This window comes from Pholis gunnellus, assembly GCF_910591455.1.
Source record: "Pholis gunnellus genome assembly, chromosome: 20".
In the NCBI taxonomy this organism is placed as follows: Eukaryota; Metazoa; Chordata; class Actinopteri; order Perciformes; family Pholidae; genus Pholis; species Pholis gunnellus.
In genome coordinates, this window is record NC_136547.1 from 4,401,613 (window position 1) to 4,421,443 (window position 19,831).

The 19,831-nt window shown below is 44.3% G+C and overlaps 1 protein-coding gene across 19 annotated transcripts in view; it reads left to right on the forward strand.

The window, feature by feature from the left end:
- The window catches only part of svila (supervillin a), a 79,973-nt gene that overhangs the window by 48,618 nt on the left and 11,524 nt on the right, over positions 1–19,831 (forward strand). For 9 of the 19 annotated variants that reach the window (XM_079181923.1, XM_079181925.1, XM_079181930.1 and 6 more), the window contains 16 exons: positions 613–677; positions 1,174–1,310; positions 2,349–2,444; positions 2,916–3,282; positions 3,840–3,905; positions 4,533–5,037; positions 6,156–6,321; positions 10,013–10,145; positions 13,118–13,177; positions 14,720–14,785; positions 15,225–15,281; positions 16,187–16,352; positions 17,257–17,340; positions 17,952–18,038; positions 19,006–19,186; positions 19,276–19,448. In XM_079181923.1, coding sequence (XP_079038049.1) covers positions 613–677; positions 1,174–1,310; positions 2,349–2,444; positions 2,916–3,282; positions 3,840–3,905; positions 4,533–5,037; positions 6,156–6,321; positions 10,013–10,145; positions 13,118–13,177; positions 14,720–14,785; positions 15,225–15,281; positions 16,187–16,352; positions 17,257–17,340; positions 17,952–18,038; positions 19,006–19,186; positions 19,276–19,448 — 2,409 coding nt within the window. The remainder of the gene's footprint in view (positions 1–612; positions 678–1,173; positions 1,311–2,348; positions 2,445–2,915; positions 3,283–3,839; positions 3,906–4,532; positions 5,038–6,155; positions 6,322–10,012; positions 10,146–13,117; positions 13,178–14,719; positions 14,786–15,224; positions 15,282–16,186; positions 16,353–17,256; positions 17,341–17,951; positions 18,039–19,005; positions 19,187–19,275; positions 19,449–19,831) is intronic. The other 10 variants (XM_079181935.1, XM_079181922.1, XM_079181927.1 and 7 more) reach the window with 7 other exon arrangements.

A 19,831-nucleotide genomic window follows, 5' to 3' on the forward strand; every position in this document is an offset into this window, starting at 1 on the left:
GATACATTTGTTAGATGACAACATAATCTACGAGCTATTATCGTTTAGAAAAAGGTATTATATTTGGTTGACTTTTTTTTAAATATCATAATTTAAATGAATGAATCTGAAAAACTCTTCCCCCGTGGGGAGCCCCACTTTGAGAATCCCTGATCTATGCCTTAATAAATGTGACGCAATTGATTTTCCACCATTTTTAAGTTTATTGAAAATCAGGTTTTATTCATAAAAACTTAAAAAATGTGGCATGTCCTTCGTTACTGGTGCTATGCCTGTCAAGCTTTCCCTTCTCACACAGTATAGATTATATGATGATGGTAGTAGATTTACCACTTAAAATTCTAAGTCATATTTAATAAAATGGCTCCTTGTTTTCAGTCCGACGTAGACTCAAGCAGGCGTTTCATTTCTAGCTGCTAGGTAGCTTATCAAGCTAACGTTAGCTCTGAGAATTAGTTAAAAATGCAGTCTCCGCCGTCTTTATAATGTTACAAACCGACTCATTTTAAAATGAATACCATGGAGAAGGTTTTTCAGTGTTCTACTGTTCGCTACATACTGTAGTATAACCAAAGTGTGTAATGTCTTTATGTCCTCTCTCTCTCTCCGTAGCTGATGAAGAGAAGCTAGATGAGCGGGCCAAGCTGAGCGTAGCGGCCAAGCGCTCTCTCTTCAGGGTGAGCTTCAACTATCTCCTGTTTGTCCTCTCATTTCTACGAATTACACGCTGGTTCCACACGCCAAGCACGGAGAAATGAGTTTCCAATCGTGGACACAAACATTGACACTTTTTTTTAAAATCTTCCATCCTCCCTTTACTGTGGGGATTTAGAGAAGAACACCTGGAAATAAGATTTGGTTTCGGCACAGGCGTTCCACCGAGAACAAGCATTTCATTGGCGCACATTTCGCTCTATATCTGTGCAATAGATATCATCTTAATGTACTCAATCTGTCTTTAATGACGGCTTATTTGATGTCCTTCAGTAGCCAATTCAGTCATCAAACCCACTGTCGCTTTCACAGCAAATACTTCTATGTCAAAGAGTTTGAAGCCAATGTTTGTTTTCTCTTCAATCAAATGAATTCTTCTCCGAGATCATCCTACTAGAGTTTAAGTTTGGTAAAATATTCCAATGATTTTTCGCATTTACTCCCAACGTCTCCATTCAGGAGTTGGAGAAGAGCATTGATGGCGGAGCTTCCAAACAGCGGTCCAGGAACGCAGCGGTGGACAGGAGACTAAGGCGGACACAAGACCGGTCCAGAACTCAGCCGATCACCACCGAGGAAGTAGTCATAGCCGCCACGTGAGTCTTAACGAGTTACTTTGCTTACTGCTAAATCGAAGGAATAGTTTGACATGTTTGGAATGAAGGGAATGGCAAACTATTCCTTTGAATGAAGCACATCTTGGTAGTAGTTTAAAGGGTCCATTTTAAAAACACCCCTCAGGGTTTCTTGCCATGTTTTAGAGTTCTGATATTTCTACCTCCACCCTCAAAACAGCGGAGATGAACGGGATTTTGTTTGGGTACTCGCGACATAAAAAATAACAGCAAAATAGAGAGAGCAACAACTCTTTCATTTAAAGGCTCTCTATCCGTAATTCAGAGCATTTCTATTGCCCCCATACGGCTCTCAACAAGCCGGCAGCTTGCAGCTAACGGTGCTAACAGTGCAAACAATGGCCAGTGTTACCAAAGCTAAACGTGTTTTCATGAGGGGTGAACCAGAGGGTGGGCGCTACGCTTAAACTAGCTAGTGGGGCATGCTAACATGCGCGGATTACAACAAGCGCAAAGAGAGTGACCTCGTTCTCTGCACAGGTAGACATTACTCCGCTGTCCTTACAGAGCAAAATAGTTGTTTGCTGCTATATTAATGCTCTGAATATCGAATAGAGAACCTTTAATAATGCTCCCATTGCTCTAGATTATCTGCAGACCATAAACACAGTACAAAAAGTCCCAATGAAACTGGTCAACAATGGGTTCACGAGGGTCACTGATTCTGTGTAGACTTGTGTACATTATGTAATGTAATATTCCAGTGCAGTGAGTCAACAAAGTTCCATCCAGACTCTGATATCTCTATGAAACCCAAACTATCCGCAAGGCAAGACTTTAGCCGGGGTAAGTGAGACGGTATGTTTTTTTTCTGTAATTTGGGTGAACCTACTTCTTCAAGCTCTCCGATGCAGCAACATTTTTTGATCTAGGCGCGTTTCAAAATTGTGAAACTCGTGATCTGGTTCCTCTCGTTTCATTTGTGTTTTCTCTGTCTCTCTCTCTCTCTCTCTGTCGCTCTCTCGCTCTCTCCCTGTCTGTGTGACTTTGTCCCCTTAGCATCCCCACTCACGTGCCACACACAGTGACCGTTCACAATGCTGTAGCACGCGTCCCTAGCCCCACCCTAGTTTGCAGCACCGTCCCGCCGTACAGGTACATGGCACGGATGTGAACGCCCACGCCGACCCACAGTGTGCGACTAACACGATGACTGTGTGCTGCTTATACACCAAGTGTTCTTTTTCAGAGTGGTATTCACCCCACAGGATGGGAATGATGTGGTCTGACGCAGAATGTTTTTTTGAGCTTTGGTGCCCTCTTGTGTGATGGGAGGAAACTACATGGTTTCCTTATTACAATATTATAACACTAAAAAGACTAGATTTTATTTTAATAGTTGTTTGTGGTTGGCATGACTCACTATGCGTCTGTGAAAAACACCTTTTTAAAAAAAAATGTTTAGCTTTGTTTATTGGATGTAATTGTCATCGGGTGCACACGGCCCCACACTGCTGCCTGCCATGTAGCATGCCACCAGCTAGCTTGCATGAGCTCCTTCCATGCTCACCAGAAGTGTCCCCTTTCTACTTCCTCTTTGTCTCTCTGGTGTCACCCTGCCCTCAGCCTGCAGGCGTCATCGCAGCAGAGCGCTGCCGCCGCCCGGGAGCAGAGCGCCGCCGCCCGGGAGCAGAGCGCCGCCGCCCGGGAGCAGAGAGCCGCCGCCCGGGAGCAGGCACGGGAGGCCCGGCAGATGCAGGATACCCAGGAGGTCCAGGTCTCTAAGCCGGTGTCCACAGTGGAGGGAAAGGACCAGGGCCAGGGTCAGGATGAGCCCGACCTCAGCACTCTCACCCTGGCGGAAAAGATGGCGCTGTTTAACCGGCTGGCTCAGCCTCCCATCAGGGTCACCCGCACCAGAGGGGACACGCGCCAGCGCAGGGCCAACGCCCGCTACCAGACGCAACCCATCACGCTGGGAGATATGGAGCAGGTGGGCGAGCAGCAGGATCATTCAGTCTTTTCTGCCCATATTTCACTGGAAGTCTGCATTTAAACCAAAGTCATTCTAACTCTTTACCTTTTTTATTCTAATGAGAACATGTTCATGTTTCCTTAGATTGTAAGCTTTTAGGAAACAGAGGTGTTCTTTCAACACATGACCATATTTATGTTGGCTGTAAAGTGTCATTTTTATGTTGTACACACTTAAAAATATGTTGTTTTTAAAGGAACAGCTGACATTTGTTTAATCTGTACACTGTCGGTCAGTGTGAGAATGTCAGGCAACCAGCGGAGACTTGAGGAGGCAGCTGCAGAAATAGTTTCTTCCTCTTAACTCCCCGTAAAACCACTGTTTTTACATTTCAGCATTTAACAAAGTATTTTATTTAGTTAGCAAGAAAGTGAGTGAGCGTATTTCCCAAGGATGCTGGTTAAAAAATAGTGCATGAATTTCATTTATTTAGCTCAAAATCACATATTTTCTTCGAGGACTTTACAATCTGTACAACACATGAACCCTGCAGCATGTGCGTGTTTCTGCTCCAGGAGCTTTCAGACATAGACGTGGGGGGAGAACAGGAGCTGTACGACAGCCCCGTAGAGCCTCTACAAGTAAGCTCCCTCTGAACCGTCACCGCGCCGAGGCTGACTCGGCTTCTCAGAAATGACCGCGCATGTCTCCCCGTGTGGCGCGTCCCGTATCCGTGTTGTGTGATGTCACTGTGAACGTGCAGCGAGTTGCCCGGCTTCTGAGTGAGTTGTGACTCAGCGATGCTCCAGGGCTTGTTAAAGATGCCTCCGTGGTGGAAGAGAGGAGAAGGAGAGCACTTTGACTCTCGCTCACCACCGCATGGGCCGCTATCTTTCATCTGCCCCGGTCCAAGCTGGAGGAAATTGATTAAGAAAAAAAGATTAAGAAGTTTAAAGGACTCTCTTTTGCAAGGTTTTGTTCCGAGGTTTCCATGGATGTTTACTGCTGCTTGTCATTCATTACTCAGCAGAAATGTCAGGTTAGTTCACTAACTTCTGGATTTGGAAAGTGTGTCTTCTGGCTCCGGCTGGCATGGCTTTGTGATGCAGGCTGCAAATTGCCCTTTGATGCTCAGGAGGTGCCGAGAGTCAGACAGGTCAACGTGATTCTCTTGATTTTTGCGTGTGTCCAGTTTTCCCGACCTATTTCTAAGCCTTGTTTACAAAGGCTTCTTTCTCTCTAACTCTTTCTTCCTCCCCGTCGCACAGCTTCAAAACGGTCCAGGCTCTCGTTTCGGACACCTCCCCGCCTCACCGTCGTCCTCCTCCCCTCTGAGAGGAGGCACCGTCTCCACGGACCACGCCGGAGACCTCCACATAACCCGAGTGCCGCCACCGGCGGCGGGGCCCCGGGTTGAGCCCCTCCCCCCCAGCTTTGAGGGCCTCTCTCGGAGTTCCCGGGACTCTGCGGACCAGCAGAGGTGCCAAATGTTGCCACGGGGAGAAAATGGAGCTGATCTGGGAGGAGGGAAGAGGAAGCTGCCCTCTCCGGAGAAGGCGGTCAAGCAGGCCGCTCTGCCCCAGCCCCAGACTGGAAGAGAGAGGAGGAGGAGGAGGGAGGAGGAGATGGAGGAAGGGGGGGAGGACGAGGAGTGGCTGGCAAGAGGGTGGGGAGACAGAGCCGTGCAGAGCTCAGAGAGTCACATGCTCCAGGAGAGGCAGGAGGCGCACGCACACTACGCAGACAGCCAGAGGAGCCGGGCCATCAGTGGAGGTAAGAGCAGCAGGACCACTTCTTTACTTATTGAGCTTTTACACAACTTATTCTATATCCGGCTTTGATGCCGAAGAAAACAACAAATATAGTAGGTAGTAAATAATGTTCTGGTTTTAATAAGTGGCTTTTGGTTATTAGTGTTCTTTCACAGAAAGAATAAATAAAAAGGAAAACAAAGTGATGCTGAATAGACGAATGAAGTGGGTTAAAGAGTCGGCTCTCTGACTCAAATGAATGCAACTGACAGTTTTAGACTGTGTGCTAAATCTTAGCATGCTAACACGTAAATGGCGAAACATGGTGCAAACTGTGAGACTAAATTAAATAAACCTCGGTTTCTCGTTCAGTTGCACTTCCTGGGACTGCAAATGTGTTTCATTCAGATTGTGGTGTTCAGGCTTCCTCTGTGTCCGAGCAGCAACTCGTCGCCTGGTTCTGCATCAGTTTTGCACGTTAGACCGAGCACAGGAACCAGCGTGGGTTATTTGATTACAGCGCTGGCAGGGCGGTTTAAAGCTGAGAAGACGTTTGCTCCCCCGCTGCTTTGTGCTGCTGAGTTCGTGCTGTGAGAGCCGTGACTGTACTTTTCATGCAAAAGCCTGTAGTAGTAGTAGTAATGTGTTATTTAGTGAGGTGTTTCCCAGATAGGGCTGCACAAGTATTCACTGTATCGAGGTTGCAACACGGCCTACTGCAATTTTCAAATGGCAGGATGAGCAATATTTATTTTATTATGATTTTACCATTTTAAATGAAATGTTGTGGTGTTGCAGAAATGCCCTGACCTACACGTCATATCTACAGATCCCCACAATAATCACACCATAAGCATTTGTTGGTATGTTTTTCAATGAAAATGACAAAAAGGATGTTAGAATTCTCTTTCCCTCATCAGTATAGGGAGTTTGATACATGGATGAACTTGCAGAATGTATTTTAAATCCTGTTTCACACCTCGTTTTGCCTCACATGGGTCTTTCTTGAGCAGAAAAATTATGCCATTTACAATCAAATCCGCCATGTGAACATTCATGTAGTCGCTGTCAAGTTATTGATTTTGCTCTCTCCATTGTGTGTGTGTGTGTGTGTGTGCGTGCTTGTCTGCTTGTGCTCAGAGCTGCCAGAGTACACTGTGGTCACATCCAGGCTAGGATCCGGTTCTCCCGGCAGCGGTGCTCAGCCTCCAGCGGCAGACGCACTCACGGACGGCCCGCTTCAGCCTGAGGAGGGAGAGGAGCTGAGCGCCATGATGATGGCCAGACAGATGTCCATCAGAGAGAGGTGAGCCCGGCCGTGTGGTCGTTCCATAATCTTGCTTTACTCCACGTTTGACCAAGTGCAGGTACTGTTCAACTTTTCACTCAAGCTTATTTCTGTTTACATGATCTTAGCCTAAAATATAATCCCTTTTGGATCAGTTGGTCAGTAAATACGGCCAGCAAGGGTATGACGGAAAGAGAAGATTCCTTTTTTTTGTTTTAAATGTGGGTTAGACGGAGATCATGAAGACGAGACCGAGCCGCTGCTAGAACAACAACACCACCACATTGGATATGGAAGTGATGGAATGGACATTCATGCTGAAGCTCTTCAATGCCACGAAACGTAACTCGTGAATCTAATTTAATAAGATAAGGAGATATCGTCAATATGGAGTTTGCTGGCAATCGTGGCAAGCTGCTCATTTCATAGCAATGATGTAACTTTTGTAACATCACAAATCAGGCTTCTTCTTATAATGCCGGCACGTCGGGTCGATAGATGAGCGATGGTCAATTCCATATTTTTTTTAATTGTTTCTGACCTTAATGGACACTGTAGTTTTTAACCGCATTACTCAAACAGGAGGAACGATTTGACACTATTTTCTGAATGTATATATTTCTTTCTTTATTTTTGGCATATTTCTACTCAAGCACACACCGTGCTTTCACGTCGTCCGTCCTTTTGTATGATTTTAAATACTGTACATTTGAACTGAAGCTCCGTATCGGATTTCCCACAAATGAAACGATGACGTAAGTCGAGTTATGTCACGTTGCGTTAGCTGCCGGTTTGACCGGTACACACACGCCGGCCGCGCTCCGAATTGATTGATGACATAATGGAAGTGAACTGGCGTCCCAGCGTGTTCCGGTCCGCCGGCTCACGCTCTCTCTCACCGCGTCGGGCCATCTTTGAGTCTCTCCCCTTTTTCAAAAGGATTTCTTACTGAAGGCAGGATCCGTATCCCAGATGCAGCTGGCGACAGCTAGTCAGAGTTAACTTTCATCCTGTTTGTGGCGTTGTCGTGGAGCCCCTCGGGGCAGAACAGGACGTCCCCCGCGCTGGGTCACAGAGGGCTGGTTGTTAGAGGTGGGGGGGGCAGCAGAGGGCACTGCCCAACACCCTGACCCCTCCATTATGGCTCCAGTCTGCTCCCCACTCAGAGATGACAGCTCCATAATTGAACCTCTGTTCTTCTCTCACTATACCTCACTTTGTGTCCCATGTGCTTTATACGGAGTCCCAGCTTTTCTTCCAACTCATTGAGAAGAATACATGTTCACATTTTAAGTGAGCACTTGACATAGAGCCCACATGCTTGTATTTACTTTTGCCGAAATAAATCCCACCACCTGTTTTATTGCTTTGAGAAAAGCTCCTGTTACACTCACCGACATCTCCAAGTGATGTTTGTGTCTAATTCTCCTTTAGCTGTCGGCGGTCTGTTTATTAAGAACTGAACAGTATTTCTCACAGTGGCTGTTAACTGGCATGCTGTGTGTCTCTGCTTAGCCTCTGCTGTCTTCACTGCAGACCGTCCCGTAGATGAGACTAAAGGGCCGCGTGGCAGCGTGCCTGTTTTCTGTTGGGACAGTAACAAAATGTAGTTACTGTAGTAACTGTGTTCAGTGTGTGTAGTCTGTCTTCATATCATGTCCTGTTATGTTAGCTCCACACTTAAGTATCTGTGTGCGATGATGGTATGGATTGGTTACTCCACCTATTTTTATATTTGTATTATGTGCCCCTCATCTCTCATTGGCTAAATTCAGTCCAATGCAAGCAATTGATCTGAATGAATAGTTTGACATGTTGGGAAATATGCTTATGCTAATCTGCTGAGAGTTGGAGGAGTTGCATGTCCGAGTCTCTACTCTATTTATCAGAGGTTTTAATAATAATTTGGCAAATTTTAAAAGTTAGTACAATTTATTTATTTATTGTATCGTGTTTAATGGTTTTCATTTTTAACAGACAGATGTTTAATGCAAATAACATTTTTGAAACATCCACAAAAGAGTGAAAAGCACAAAAATGAAACAAACACACACAGAAAATAATAGGGAATAAAAAAAAAAAAAATACCAAATGGAAGTGCTGTATGACATCTCTTAGCCATAAATAAAGTATAATTTATTTTAAATCAATAATAATATCTTAATTTTATATCGCGCTTTTCTAAGTACCCAAAGACGCTTTACATAGGAAAAAAAAGAAAAGAAAAAGAGGAGCAAACAAAACAAACATTTTTGGTAAAAAGAAGAATTGGGGAATGGGTCATGTAGTGGAGGGTGCAGGGGTTAACAGGTGAAGGCGAGTTTGAAGAGGTGGGTTTTGAGGGCTTATTTAAATGATGATATGGAGGGAGCCTCATGGATGTGGATGGGGAGGGCGTTCCAGAGGGGGGGGGGGGGTGCAGCAGCTGAGAAGGCCCTGTCACCCCAGGTCCGGTGCTTGGTCCTGATGGTCTTCAGAGCGTTTGCACCGGCGGACCTGAGGCAACGGGTTGGGGCGTGGAGGGGGAGGAGGTCTGAGAGGTAGGGAGGGGCCATGTTGTTTAGGGCTTTGTAGGTGGTGAGTAATATTTTAAAGTCTACTCTGTATTTGACCGGGAGCCAGTGGAGGTTACGAAGGACCGGGGTGATGTGCTCATAGCGGCGGGTGGAGGTGAGCAGTCGAGCGGCAGAGTTCTGAACATATCGGAGTTTATTGAGGATTCTTTTGGGAGAGCCATAGAGGATGCTGTTGCAGTAGTCGAGTCTGGAGGTTATGAGGGCATGGATGAGAATTTCGGTGTTGGCAGAGGACAGGGAGGGCCGGAGGGGTGCGATGTTCCTGAGGTGAAAGAAGGCAGTTTTGGTGATGTGGTTGGCGTGGGGTCGAGGATGACACTGAGGTTGCGGACCTGGGTGGAGGGGGTGACCATGGAGCCATCAATGTTGAGAGAGAAGGGCTGGGCTGAGCGGGTGAGGGAGTTTGGGCCGATGATGAGTATTTCAGATTTATTGCAGTTGAGTTTGAGAAAGTTCTGTTGCATCCATGATTTTATATCAGTGAGACAGGTGGTGAGAGTGGAGCGGGTGACTGAGGTGATGGTCTTGGAGGAGAGGTAGAGTTGTTGTGTCGTCAGCGTAGCAGTGGAAATCGAGACCATGACGACGGATGATTTGTCCAAGGGGAAGGATGTAAATGATGAAGAGAAGGGGACCAAGCACAGAACCTTGGGGGACACCGTGGGTGACTGGGGAGGTAAAGGATTTACAGTTTATTGCAATGAATTGATGTCGGTCTGAGAGATATGAGGTGAACCAGGAGAGAGGGCAGTGCCAGTTATGCCAAGAGAGCACTGGAGACGTGGGAGGAGGATGGAGTGGTTGATAGTGTCGAAGGCGGCGCTGAGGTCAAGGAGGATGAGGATGGTGAGGAAGCCAGAGTCAGCTGAGAGAAGTATGTCATTTGTGATTTTCAGTAGGGAGGTTTCTGTGCTGTGTTTTGAGCGGAAGCCGGATTGAAAGGGTTCGTAGAGATTATGGAGATTGAGGTGGAACTTGAGTTGTGACGCAACAGCTCTCTCGAGGGCTTTGGACAGGTGGGGGAGGTTGGAGATGGGCAATAGATATACATTTTACATTTAAGCCGCCCACGTCTTCTCCCCTCGTATGAACTGCGTTGTAACTTTTCCCTTCCTGCTTTCTCCCCGTCTCAGAGTGGCCTTGTTGAAGAAGAGCGGCGAGGACGACTGGAGGAGCAGGATCCACAGGAAGGAGGATGCGCTGCAGGCGGCTGCTGGCGAACAGCACGCTCAGCTCTGGGAGGCGGAGCAGAGCTTCAAGAAGAAGGTAACCACCTGAACCGGCACACTCAGACGGGCGGCGTCCACTCATGTCTGTCGCGTCAGGTTTTTTCCACGGTGCCCCATTCGTGTTTTAAAAGGGTGTGCGGTGTCCTGTTTGAGCTAAGCGCTACATCCAAACTGTGGTTCAGATTCCAATCGCAACACATGAACACTTCACGGGGTTGCGTTAGCTGTGTCGGCCTCCGAAGTCAGCGTCTCGGAGATGTCTTTGATCGTTTTCTGCTGACATGTAACTCTAGAATCACGGGGACGTCAGCATCAAACAGTCGGAGTAGAAACGTGGTAATAGTTTTTGATATCTCCAAACAGAGAGGTTGTGTATTGTCCATGTCTGTGTCCTTTCATCGCTTTGTCTCTTTCCTCTGTTCCGTCTCACACACGGCTGTTGCATGCTTTGGACTGTATCAAGAGTCAGCATGTATCTGCATGCGTTGGTGCATGCCGGAAGTGTATGGCTGCCAATATTATAACGAAATCGTCTTAATTCAATTGAAATGTATTTTTTCATTTGTGCATGCAAGATGCATGACGAATACATAAGAATAATAGGAAACGCTTTATATTAAGGTCCCTATAATTCTATAGTCCTGTGCTCATTAACATTTTGTTTATAAAACTATTAATGTTAACAATGGCAACATACACGCGTGCTGTTAGATTATAAGACTTTTATAAGCACTTATAAGAAACTTGTCCACAGTTTGTAGACTGCTTAAGAACGTTAATATCAGCCTTATAATTGGTATATTAACTAAATATAAAAAATGTGTTAATGCTTTTCTGAACGATTATCAGAAACTCCTATCATTGTTAAACCCTTACTAAGCTCTTTTGCTGCTTTATAAATATGAAGACATACTGTATTATGCATTTATTAGCAGTGTGCTATGCACTTATGAACAGTTATCTGAGCAGCTTTTTGATATAAAGCGAGAACCGTCTTTATTTAGTTGAGGTTGCACATTGTCTGTATTTGAGACTGTCCATTAGTCATGTAACTTAATCACACCAAAAACATCTTTCACTTGCATTTCATTTAAATACAAATGTTAATAGTTATGTTTTAACCAATTATTAAAAACAAAATTGGATTTTAAAATTCATAAATGATTTGTACACACGAGGATAATAAAATTTAAATTTGTTCAAATAATTTCATTTTATTTGCAGCCATAGACCTACAGAGCACTTCCATTTCTCTCTAGATTATCTTTTATCTTTGTTGTTCTATCGCAGGGCATTAAGAGGAATTTGAAGGCCTAATTTTGTCCAAATTAGACACATCGTATTTGTACTAAAAATTCCTAACTTTGTGTAGACTTTAAAAAACAACGGACAGTTACTGACAGCAATGACTGTATTTCTACCTTTCCTTCCGCTGAGCTGCATGTTACAACCTTTCATTCTTCTCTTTGTCTCTGTTTGCATGTCCTTTTTACCTTTTTTGAAAAGGAAAAAAAGTGAAATAAACCTCATTTCATCCTCTGCATGTTGAGTGCGTGTCTCTGTGTTGGCATCCTCTTGCTTGTTTTTAAAGGGCGGGTTAGGGTGGGACGCCACACGCACCTCTCTGTTTAGACACATTCAAACCGTCACCGTCCACACCAGCCTCTGTTCTTCTTTCCTGCTGCTTATCAGGGTTTGTTCAGCTTCGCTGCACATATTCAGATTTTATGTTTTCAGCCTGTTCAAGGTCAGGAAGCGTTTTGCTTTCCATGCTCTGATGCCTCTGTGAATGAGCTGATGTTTTCTGGACAAAAAAAACTTTTTTTTAATCGCGTTCAAGTGATCTCTAAGTAGAGGTCGAGGGGAAGGACAATTGATGTTTTCAACCTCGCGACCAGTGCACACAGTTCAGTCAATTTCCTGTTTTAGATCAGAGAAGAGCAACATATACATTTTTATTACACCACACATACTGTAGTCTGTGTTTTCCAAAAAAGTCAGTATGTAGCTCCTTAACCCTCTGAAAGCCAAGCAGTTTTGTGGCGTTTTTTTCTGCTCCTGTCCCATTTTACTCTGTGGCCTCATGTTTTACTGCAATATAAAAGTCCTGCACCTCTATGGAAACGGCACAGTCATGGCTAAAAGTAGTAGGAATTCAAAAGTATCTTAAATGCATTATAACACAGTTATAATGCAATATAACAGTTATAATGCCATAACTCTTCAAATACAAAAAAAAGTTTTTGATAAAATTAGTATAAAATAAAGTATAAAATAATTTCTTTGATAACCTATTTTACAACAATTTGGAATCTGGAACACCGGAATCTATCTATCCATCATTTTTCCAAGTGTCCACAAATGTTACCAATGTTGGAAAGAAAAAATGGAGGCTCTGCGTGCTGTATATGTTGAACTATTTACATTTTCACAACTTCTACTCACAACCTCTCCCCTCTGCTCCGTGTTCAGAAGCTGGCAGTTGGGTTGAAATTTCACAGAATTTGTCACGTGACTGTTGGTCTCAGACAAATCAATCAAGGCTTCCTAGTTGAGATGAGAGGTGCAAAATGTAGTCTTTTTTTTTTTACAGAATGTGGTTTATTTGGGGACAGATTTTAAATGAGACATGTAGAATACAATGTTTTTGATGCAATATCACAATTTTAAGCTTTGTTTTTGGCTGTTCCTTTTTTTGTGGAAGCAAGCGTCACACATGATGTGTTCGACTATTGTCGGAAAGATGAAAATCCGACGATAATGACGTTTTTCACAGCTTCTGGCTGTGAAAAACTGTGTTGGATTGGCCATTGTTTAAAGAAAACGTGCTTTTCCATCTCGCCGGTGGGTTTTGGGGTTCAGAGGGCCTTAAAATGAACAGTTCTTAAAGTCTTTTAAGACTTTTAGGGAGTCTGTTGTGTGATTTGGCCTTGACGTTATCCCCGGGACAACAGAGCCCTTTCAGCAAACAATGTCCCTCCCTTCTCTCCTGTGGCCGCTTGTCTGTAGGACGACGAAGCGCTGATGATGATGATGATCGATGATTTTGCCGTGTCCGACGAGCTATGGGTAAGGCCAGTGTGCGAGCCCCAAATCCCACACACACACACACACACACACACGCACACACACTGCAGTGGTATTTATCAAGTGCATTTCAATTGGATTAGTGATCAAAACGTATACATCCTCAACTGTATCTCCTGGCTGCTAACACGCTCTCTTGATGAATACATCCTGAGTGTAACACACATTCAGCTGTGTGTGTGTGTGTGTGTGTGTGTGTGTGTACATGTGGTGTTGGTAGTGGTGCTGTATTTGGGTGTTTCCCTTAAAACCATGGTGACGGTGTTCTCTAAGTCATCACAGCTTCTGCTCGTTGGGTTTCAGAATGATGTCATGGATGTCTCTCACACACTGTGGATGTGCAGTCTGTGTCTAAAGTGTATTTGTCTCTAATCGTCCTAACTTTTCCAGAGATAATTCGTTGCTAATGTGAGCTGTGTATGAGGGCCAGACTGTAATCCTTATCCCCGTTCCCAAACCTCCAAAGGCCGGACCTGTTGGCACACTTGTCCGCTCTCCATGCCAGCTGCTCAGGGCATGTCCTCGTAATATTTCTGTGAATGCAGTTGTTTAATGACACAAAGAAGAGTTTATTTTCCTATAACACAAATATTACGCATGAGGGATTTTTTGGTGTGTTTATTGTCTTATGGTGATATCGCACAGTACACAAACCTCTACACACACACAAGCCCACATGTGTAAAGACAAAGTATAATAATAATCATAACTATACAAACGTAAAATAGCAAACAAATATATGAATATAAATTAAAAAAATGTAAATAGATAAGATAACACAAAGGCCATAGTACCTGTTTATATAGAATATAAACTGAAATAAAATGCGATTTTAATGATCAAATTCCAGTTTCCTTAGTTTGCCTCTATAATGTTTGTAGTTGTCTTTTGTTTTTAATATGTCATATATTCTGTAAAAGGTATAATCAATATAGATATTACTAAAAGCACATTACGTTGCAGACGTTATAATCCTCTTATTAGTAATATTTGAGATTGCATCATCGATTTTTTTTTTTAAGGCCGATTATAATGTTCAAGCTGACTAAATCTGACTGAGGAAAAAATACAAACTTTAAGCTGGACTGATGAATATTTTATATGAACAATGGATGAAGTGACGTGGTGTATTATGTGACGGTTTCCCTCTGACAGACTATGCTGGACTGAAACAACACACAGAGTTAGCGACGAGCTGGTGATCATAGTGGAGCATCGAGCAGCTTAGAACTGTTTTTAATAATTACACACCCGACATATGGAATATAAGGAAATCATTAAGAAGACTTTTAGTTCCTGGCCTGGGTAAAGCTCTAAGAACACTGCATCCTACACTTCCCAGAATGCATTGCCCACCTCTTTCTAACCTTACACTGCTTGCTTATTACACTGGCCTCCTGTTTATAAATGTGTGGTCTCCAAGCTCAAGCCGAGATAACGCTGACGTCATCACTGTGACATCACCGGAGGTTATTAGAATCTTTTTAAATACTGCGTCCTCTCTCCATGGCTGTGTCTCTATAGGAGACTTTCTCTCCTCCTCCTGAGCCTCCTCCCCGCTCTCCATCCCTCGATGACTCGGCCAGCCAGGTAGGAAGCCGCATCAGCTCCTGCTGCACGCAATGCTCGCCCTCCGCTTTGCTCTCCCCCCCCGGCTACCTAACTAAGCTCTGAAATGCAAACCCCCTTTGTTTTAACACGCATCTTCCCTGAAACAGAGTGAGGCTTTGCAGAAAAGCTCTTCAGCCATAAGTGTGTGTGTGGTCCTTTTTTTTGCTCCCTCAGCTGCAACCATGCTGGCATGGCGAGTGCACATTATGCTCGCAGTCCTTTCACAGCCACCCTGCTCCTCCGCACCTCTAAAACATCCCCTTCCTGAAGCTTCGGCACTTTTGCCCGCAGAGTCAGCATGGTGGCGTCCGGTGCTTGTGCAGGGCTTGGACATTTTCTACCATCTCTTCATCCTCCATTCTCTAAACCCCCTCATCCTTTCTTACCTTCCTCATCCCACGCCTCTGGTTTTGTGAAGACCATCAGATCGCCCAGACCCACGCGGGTGGACGAGAGACACCCCTGGAGGCGGAAGGTGACCCCTGTCAATGCCGTATGAAGTGCTCTCGCAACATAAATCAGTATTTAGACCAAATGGGTTAATTTGCAATTGAAGGACGCTTTCTGCTATTGTTCTTTGTCTTCACTTTGTTAACTAACATTTCTTTTATTTGAACTTTAATGAGAAAACATTTCTAAAGTCACCCAGCGGAAAAGAAAGACGGGGATTAAGGTGCTTCCTGTGTGTTAATCTCCCCCCTTTGGTGTCCTCGTTCTGCTCGGCTACTGTCTGTTTGTGAATGTGGCCTGCTGCTAAAGGAATTTATCCACATTTAAACGCTTTTCACAAACAACTAATGGCAACGTAAGATGGTTCCATTGTGTTGGCAGATGGTGTATTTCTTTTACGGTGATAGCCGTGGCCGTAATGTCTTCATGTCTGTCTGTCCGTCCATCGTGAAAGGGATGCCTCAGGAACACCCTGAGGGAATTTCTATCGATTTGGAGGATCTGATTCAATTTTGGTGGTCAAAGGTCAAGATTACTGTGACCTCACAAAATATGCTTTTAGGCCATAACGCAAGAATTCAGATTCTAATTATGACTAAGGGACGACATTTGGGAAGGACTTGGATGTAAACTGCAGCATGACTGGTTGGCGGAGGCACGCGACCACAAGGCGGTCATTCTAGTTTCCTTTTGCTGTAGCTTAGTGTGATGGCGGACAGAAGGAGTACATCCTTGGAAGTATAAGTCCCAAGTCATTCCAGGAAGAGTAACACAAAGCACTGTTGTGGATATCTACTCCCGAAATGCTTCCTGGAATGCATGGGACACCACAAACTGAAGCGTCGTAACCTGAGGTGGATTAGTCCTTTAACTTTCAGGCCATCGGGAGTGTTTTTATTGTCACTGACGGAGACTTCTCTCCCTTCTCAGAGACTAGCTGAGGCAGAGATGGAGTGCCAGGGGATCGAGGCTCAGATGTCCATCCAGGAGAGGATGCGGCTGATCGTAGCCCAAGAGGAGGCCTGGAAGACGAAAGGCCACGGGGCTGCCAACGACTCCACCCAGTTCACTGTAGCCGCTCGCATGGTGAAGAAAGGTCAGAGGGGAAACTGAACACACACACACATATCCTCTACAGTCCCTCTCCATCTCTCTCAGAGGTGTATGCAGACATGCCCGTCTGCAGTTCAGAGTCTGCTTTCTGCCCGGAATCCTGCAAAGACCCCGTCCCAGTTATCGGCTGGGGGGAATAAAACACTGTCCATGAGAAATGAACCCGACTCTGTATAGACCATTTCATAGTCGATGTTAATATTCCAAATGTGTCTGTGTATTTCTCAATGCAGTGTATGTGAATGACACAAGCAGACAGGAAGTAAACATAACAAAACCTAGCAATGCGATTCCATCGGTAAAGCTCATTTAGCAACAGGCTGTTTCTTTATTCATTCACCTCTAGTCGGTTTTGACAAATTGTCATTAAAATAATCCAAAAAGTTGCAAACGTGAAGTCGAGAGAAACAAACTTTAAAATAAATAAATAGCAACTTCAGTCCAAATATGACATTATACCATCATGCAACAGTGGTCAACTCGCACTAAATGTGCTAACAGATTAGCCCGCTAGCTCAGCTAGCCCCTTCAGTCACCTGCCCCTCACCTTGCAGGACGTAGCGGTCCTTCGAGACTCTTACATCATGACGCCTCCTGATGTTCTGTAAATGAAAGCTGCTACATTTGATCAATGGTACTAATCCAGGGGTCCATCCCACCTGTGTTTAGCTGCGTTTATTAGCGTTATTAGTTAACACTGAGCAAAGTGCTAGCACCTTTAAGTACGACCTGTTCTTTGGTGTACATCAAACCAATGTTCTCATGACATCGCAATCTTTGTCTTATAAGATCAAACTGGACCACAAATAATATCAGATTGTTTTTTCACAAACTGTACAACCATATCATGCATTTTCGGATGTTCATACCTGTCTGTGTTCATTCAGGGTTGGCTTCCCCATCAGCCCTCCAGTCTCCTGTGTCCCCCAAACCCAAGAACAGCAGCCTTGCCATCTCCAAACCTCAAGAAGGTCAGTTTGGCACCAAACACACTGTCCAAAACCAATTCTACACACGGTTAAGTAGCTGAATTGTTGACTTGAACTAAGATGGATAGATTCTGAGCTGACCAATGCACAGTTTTGAAAATGATACTGGGTCACATCTTATTTGTCTTTGCTTCTCTTTCACAAGACATGGAGGAGATGTCTGATATGGAAGGTCTATTGCTTTTCTATTTTTTTATTTCGATGTTGCACTGAATGCAATGTTCATCATCATCACCAGAACTACAGAAAATCACCATTTCTATTAGGTTATCAAAGCCTAATAGGATATAAACCATTGGATACTGTTACCATCCACATGCATGAGTCTGGAGTGCAGAAAGGATTCATATTCAGTGGCTGTTTATTGTTGTTAAAATGCTTGTGACGTGCAATAAATATGTTCAGATCACTTCATAGTGACCGTGTGCAACTGTTCATTCATGCTCAGTCATTGTTCCAAATCAATGAACAACAAAAGCTCAGACTTCCTGCCTGTTTAGAGATGCATTTGGATCTGTGCTACAATCAGAGTCAATTTATGGCTCTAACAGCTGTGTGTGCGTGTGTGCGTGTGCGTGTGTGTGTGTGTGCAGAGATCAAGGCCGTGCCAGATCTGAACCTGGAGTCGGACATGAAGCTGGATAAACTGGAGTCATTCCTCGGCAAGCTCAACAGCAAAGGTCAGTCTCGTTTGGCACGCTGTCTACAAGTTCATCACGCATCTGCTCACTCACTGAGAGAAAAAAAAATGTTCCCACGTTATAACATGCAATCGATTATAGATTCTTACAAAGAGTTAAATCTCCTGATGGATATCAGTTGTGTTACCGAGACCAAACGTAATGAATTAAACGCGGTATTCTCCGTCTAGTTCACTGTAATTCATTTGAGAAGAGAGAATCCATTTTTCCTTGGTATGGCATGCTTTTATTATATCCCAGAAATAACCTGTAACCGTTCAGTACTGTGGCTACTGCTGGTTACGGCAAGCACATTTTAACAGGGCCTTTTTTTACACATGCACCTTGTTACATAAATGTTCTGGCAATTTAACATGTCGGCCTCGAGAAGCACCAGAGTCCGTTTTACATAAACGTCAGAACAGCAGTACATCTCACTAGGTCTGCCTTCATTCATTAATGGAAGATTAGATATGTGCAACGAGAGTGATGTAATACAAAAATAAGATGTATAATGTATATTATTAATTAATATATTTGTATTGTGTACTTTTTTTTATGCTTTGGCAACATTTTTAAAAAAATCTTTTTTACTTTCATGCCATTCAATTAAATTAAAGAATCATTGATTCAATCCACTGTAATAAAATGATCTAAGTATCGTCACGTATGTGCAAATACAATAAATCAGCTAAATTAACCGTGAAACGCTGTGAACCACTTTTAAGTTGCCGAGGATATTGTTCTCGTCTGAAATCTAGTCATGTTGTCTATAAAACATTTTTTACCCTCGAAGTGTAAGAACAACTTTTCTACAACCATAACAAACCCGACTTATGTTTAAGATGTTCATGGATGAATGAATATGTAGCAGAACACACTAGCATGTGAGCACATACAGTATGGATTAAGTAACTTCAATGAATGTAACATGATCCTGACCCGGCCTCATCTTGTCCTCCCTCAGTGTCTGGACTGCCAGAAGCCACCATCACAGTCACACAGAAGAAGGTGAAGGAGGTGATGACCCTCGAGGACGAAACTTTTGCCAAGTTCTACCGCCAAGCGGAGGAGCTCCCCGCCACCACCAACAAGGTGGAGATGGACTTTGACGACTTCGATGCCATCTTCGGCCCCCAGGTGCCAAAGTAAGCTCTCGCCCGCGAGAGGTCATTTTTTCAAGTAAGAAGCCCGACATCATTGTGAGACGCCCCTCCCCCTCTGACACCCTCCCCAGGCTGACCTCGGAGATGGAGCAGCACAAGCGGGCGGTGCGCCCGGCGCGTAACGTCCAGTCGTCTAGGAACCCTCTGAAGATGCTGGCCGCCAGGGAGGACATCAGACACGAGTACACGGAGCAGAGGCTCAACATCGGCCTGCTGGAGAGCAAGAGGATGAAGGCTGAGAAGGGTGAGTGAGGGTGGACGAGGGGCTGGGACAATGCACGAGACCAAACCCGGGCAGGGACGCAACATGTGACCGGCTCCTTTTTTTTTTTTCAAAATTTGCACAATAAAACCATCAATATCAATTTTGACGTTGCAATATTAAACCTTGAATGTCCATTGATTTGGCCCGGTGTGAAAATACATTACTGTTTTTTCTTGTCTTTATAATATTGACAAAAATATTTGTTCCTCCAGTGTTTCAAACAATACAAGAGAGAACTTAACTTGCATCTAAATCACGCGTCACTGATATTACGCAGGCTGTTAATGATCCGTTCATTTGAATGAAGCGAATGATCTACATCTAGAGTCAGTTTCCTGTCATTGTGCAGAGTCGTCCTCAAA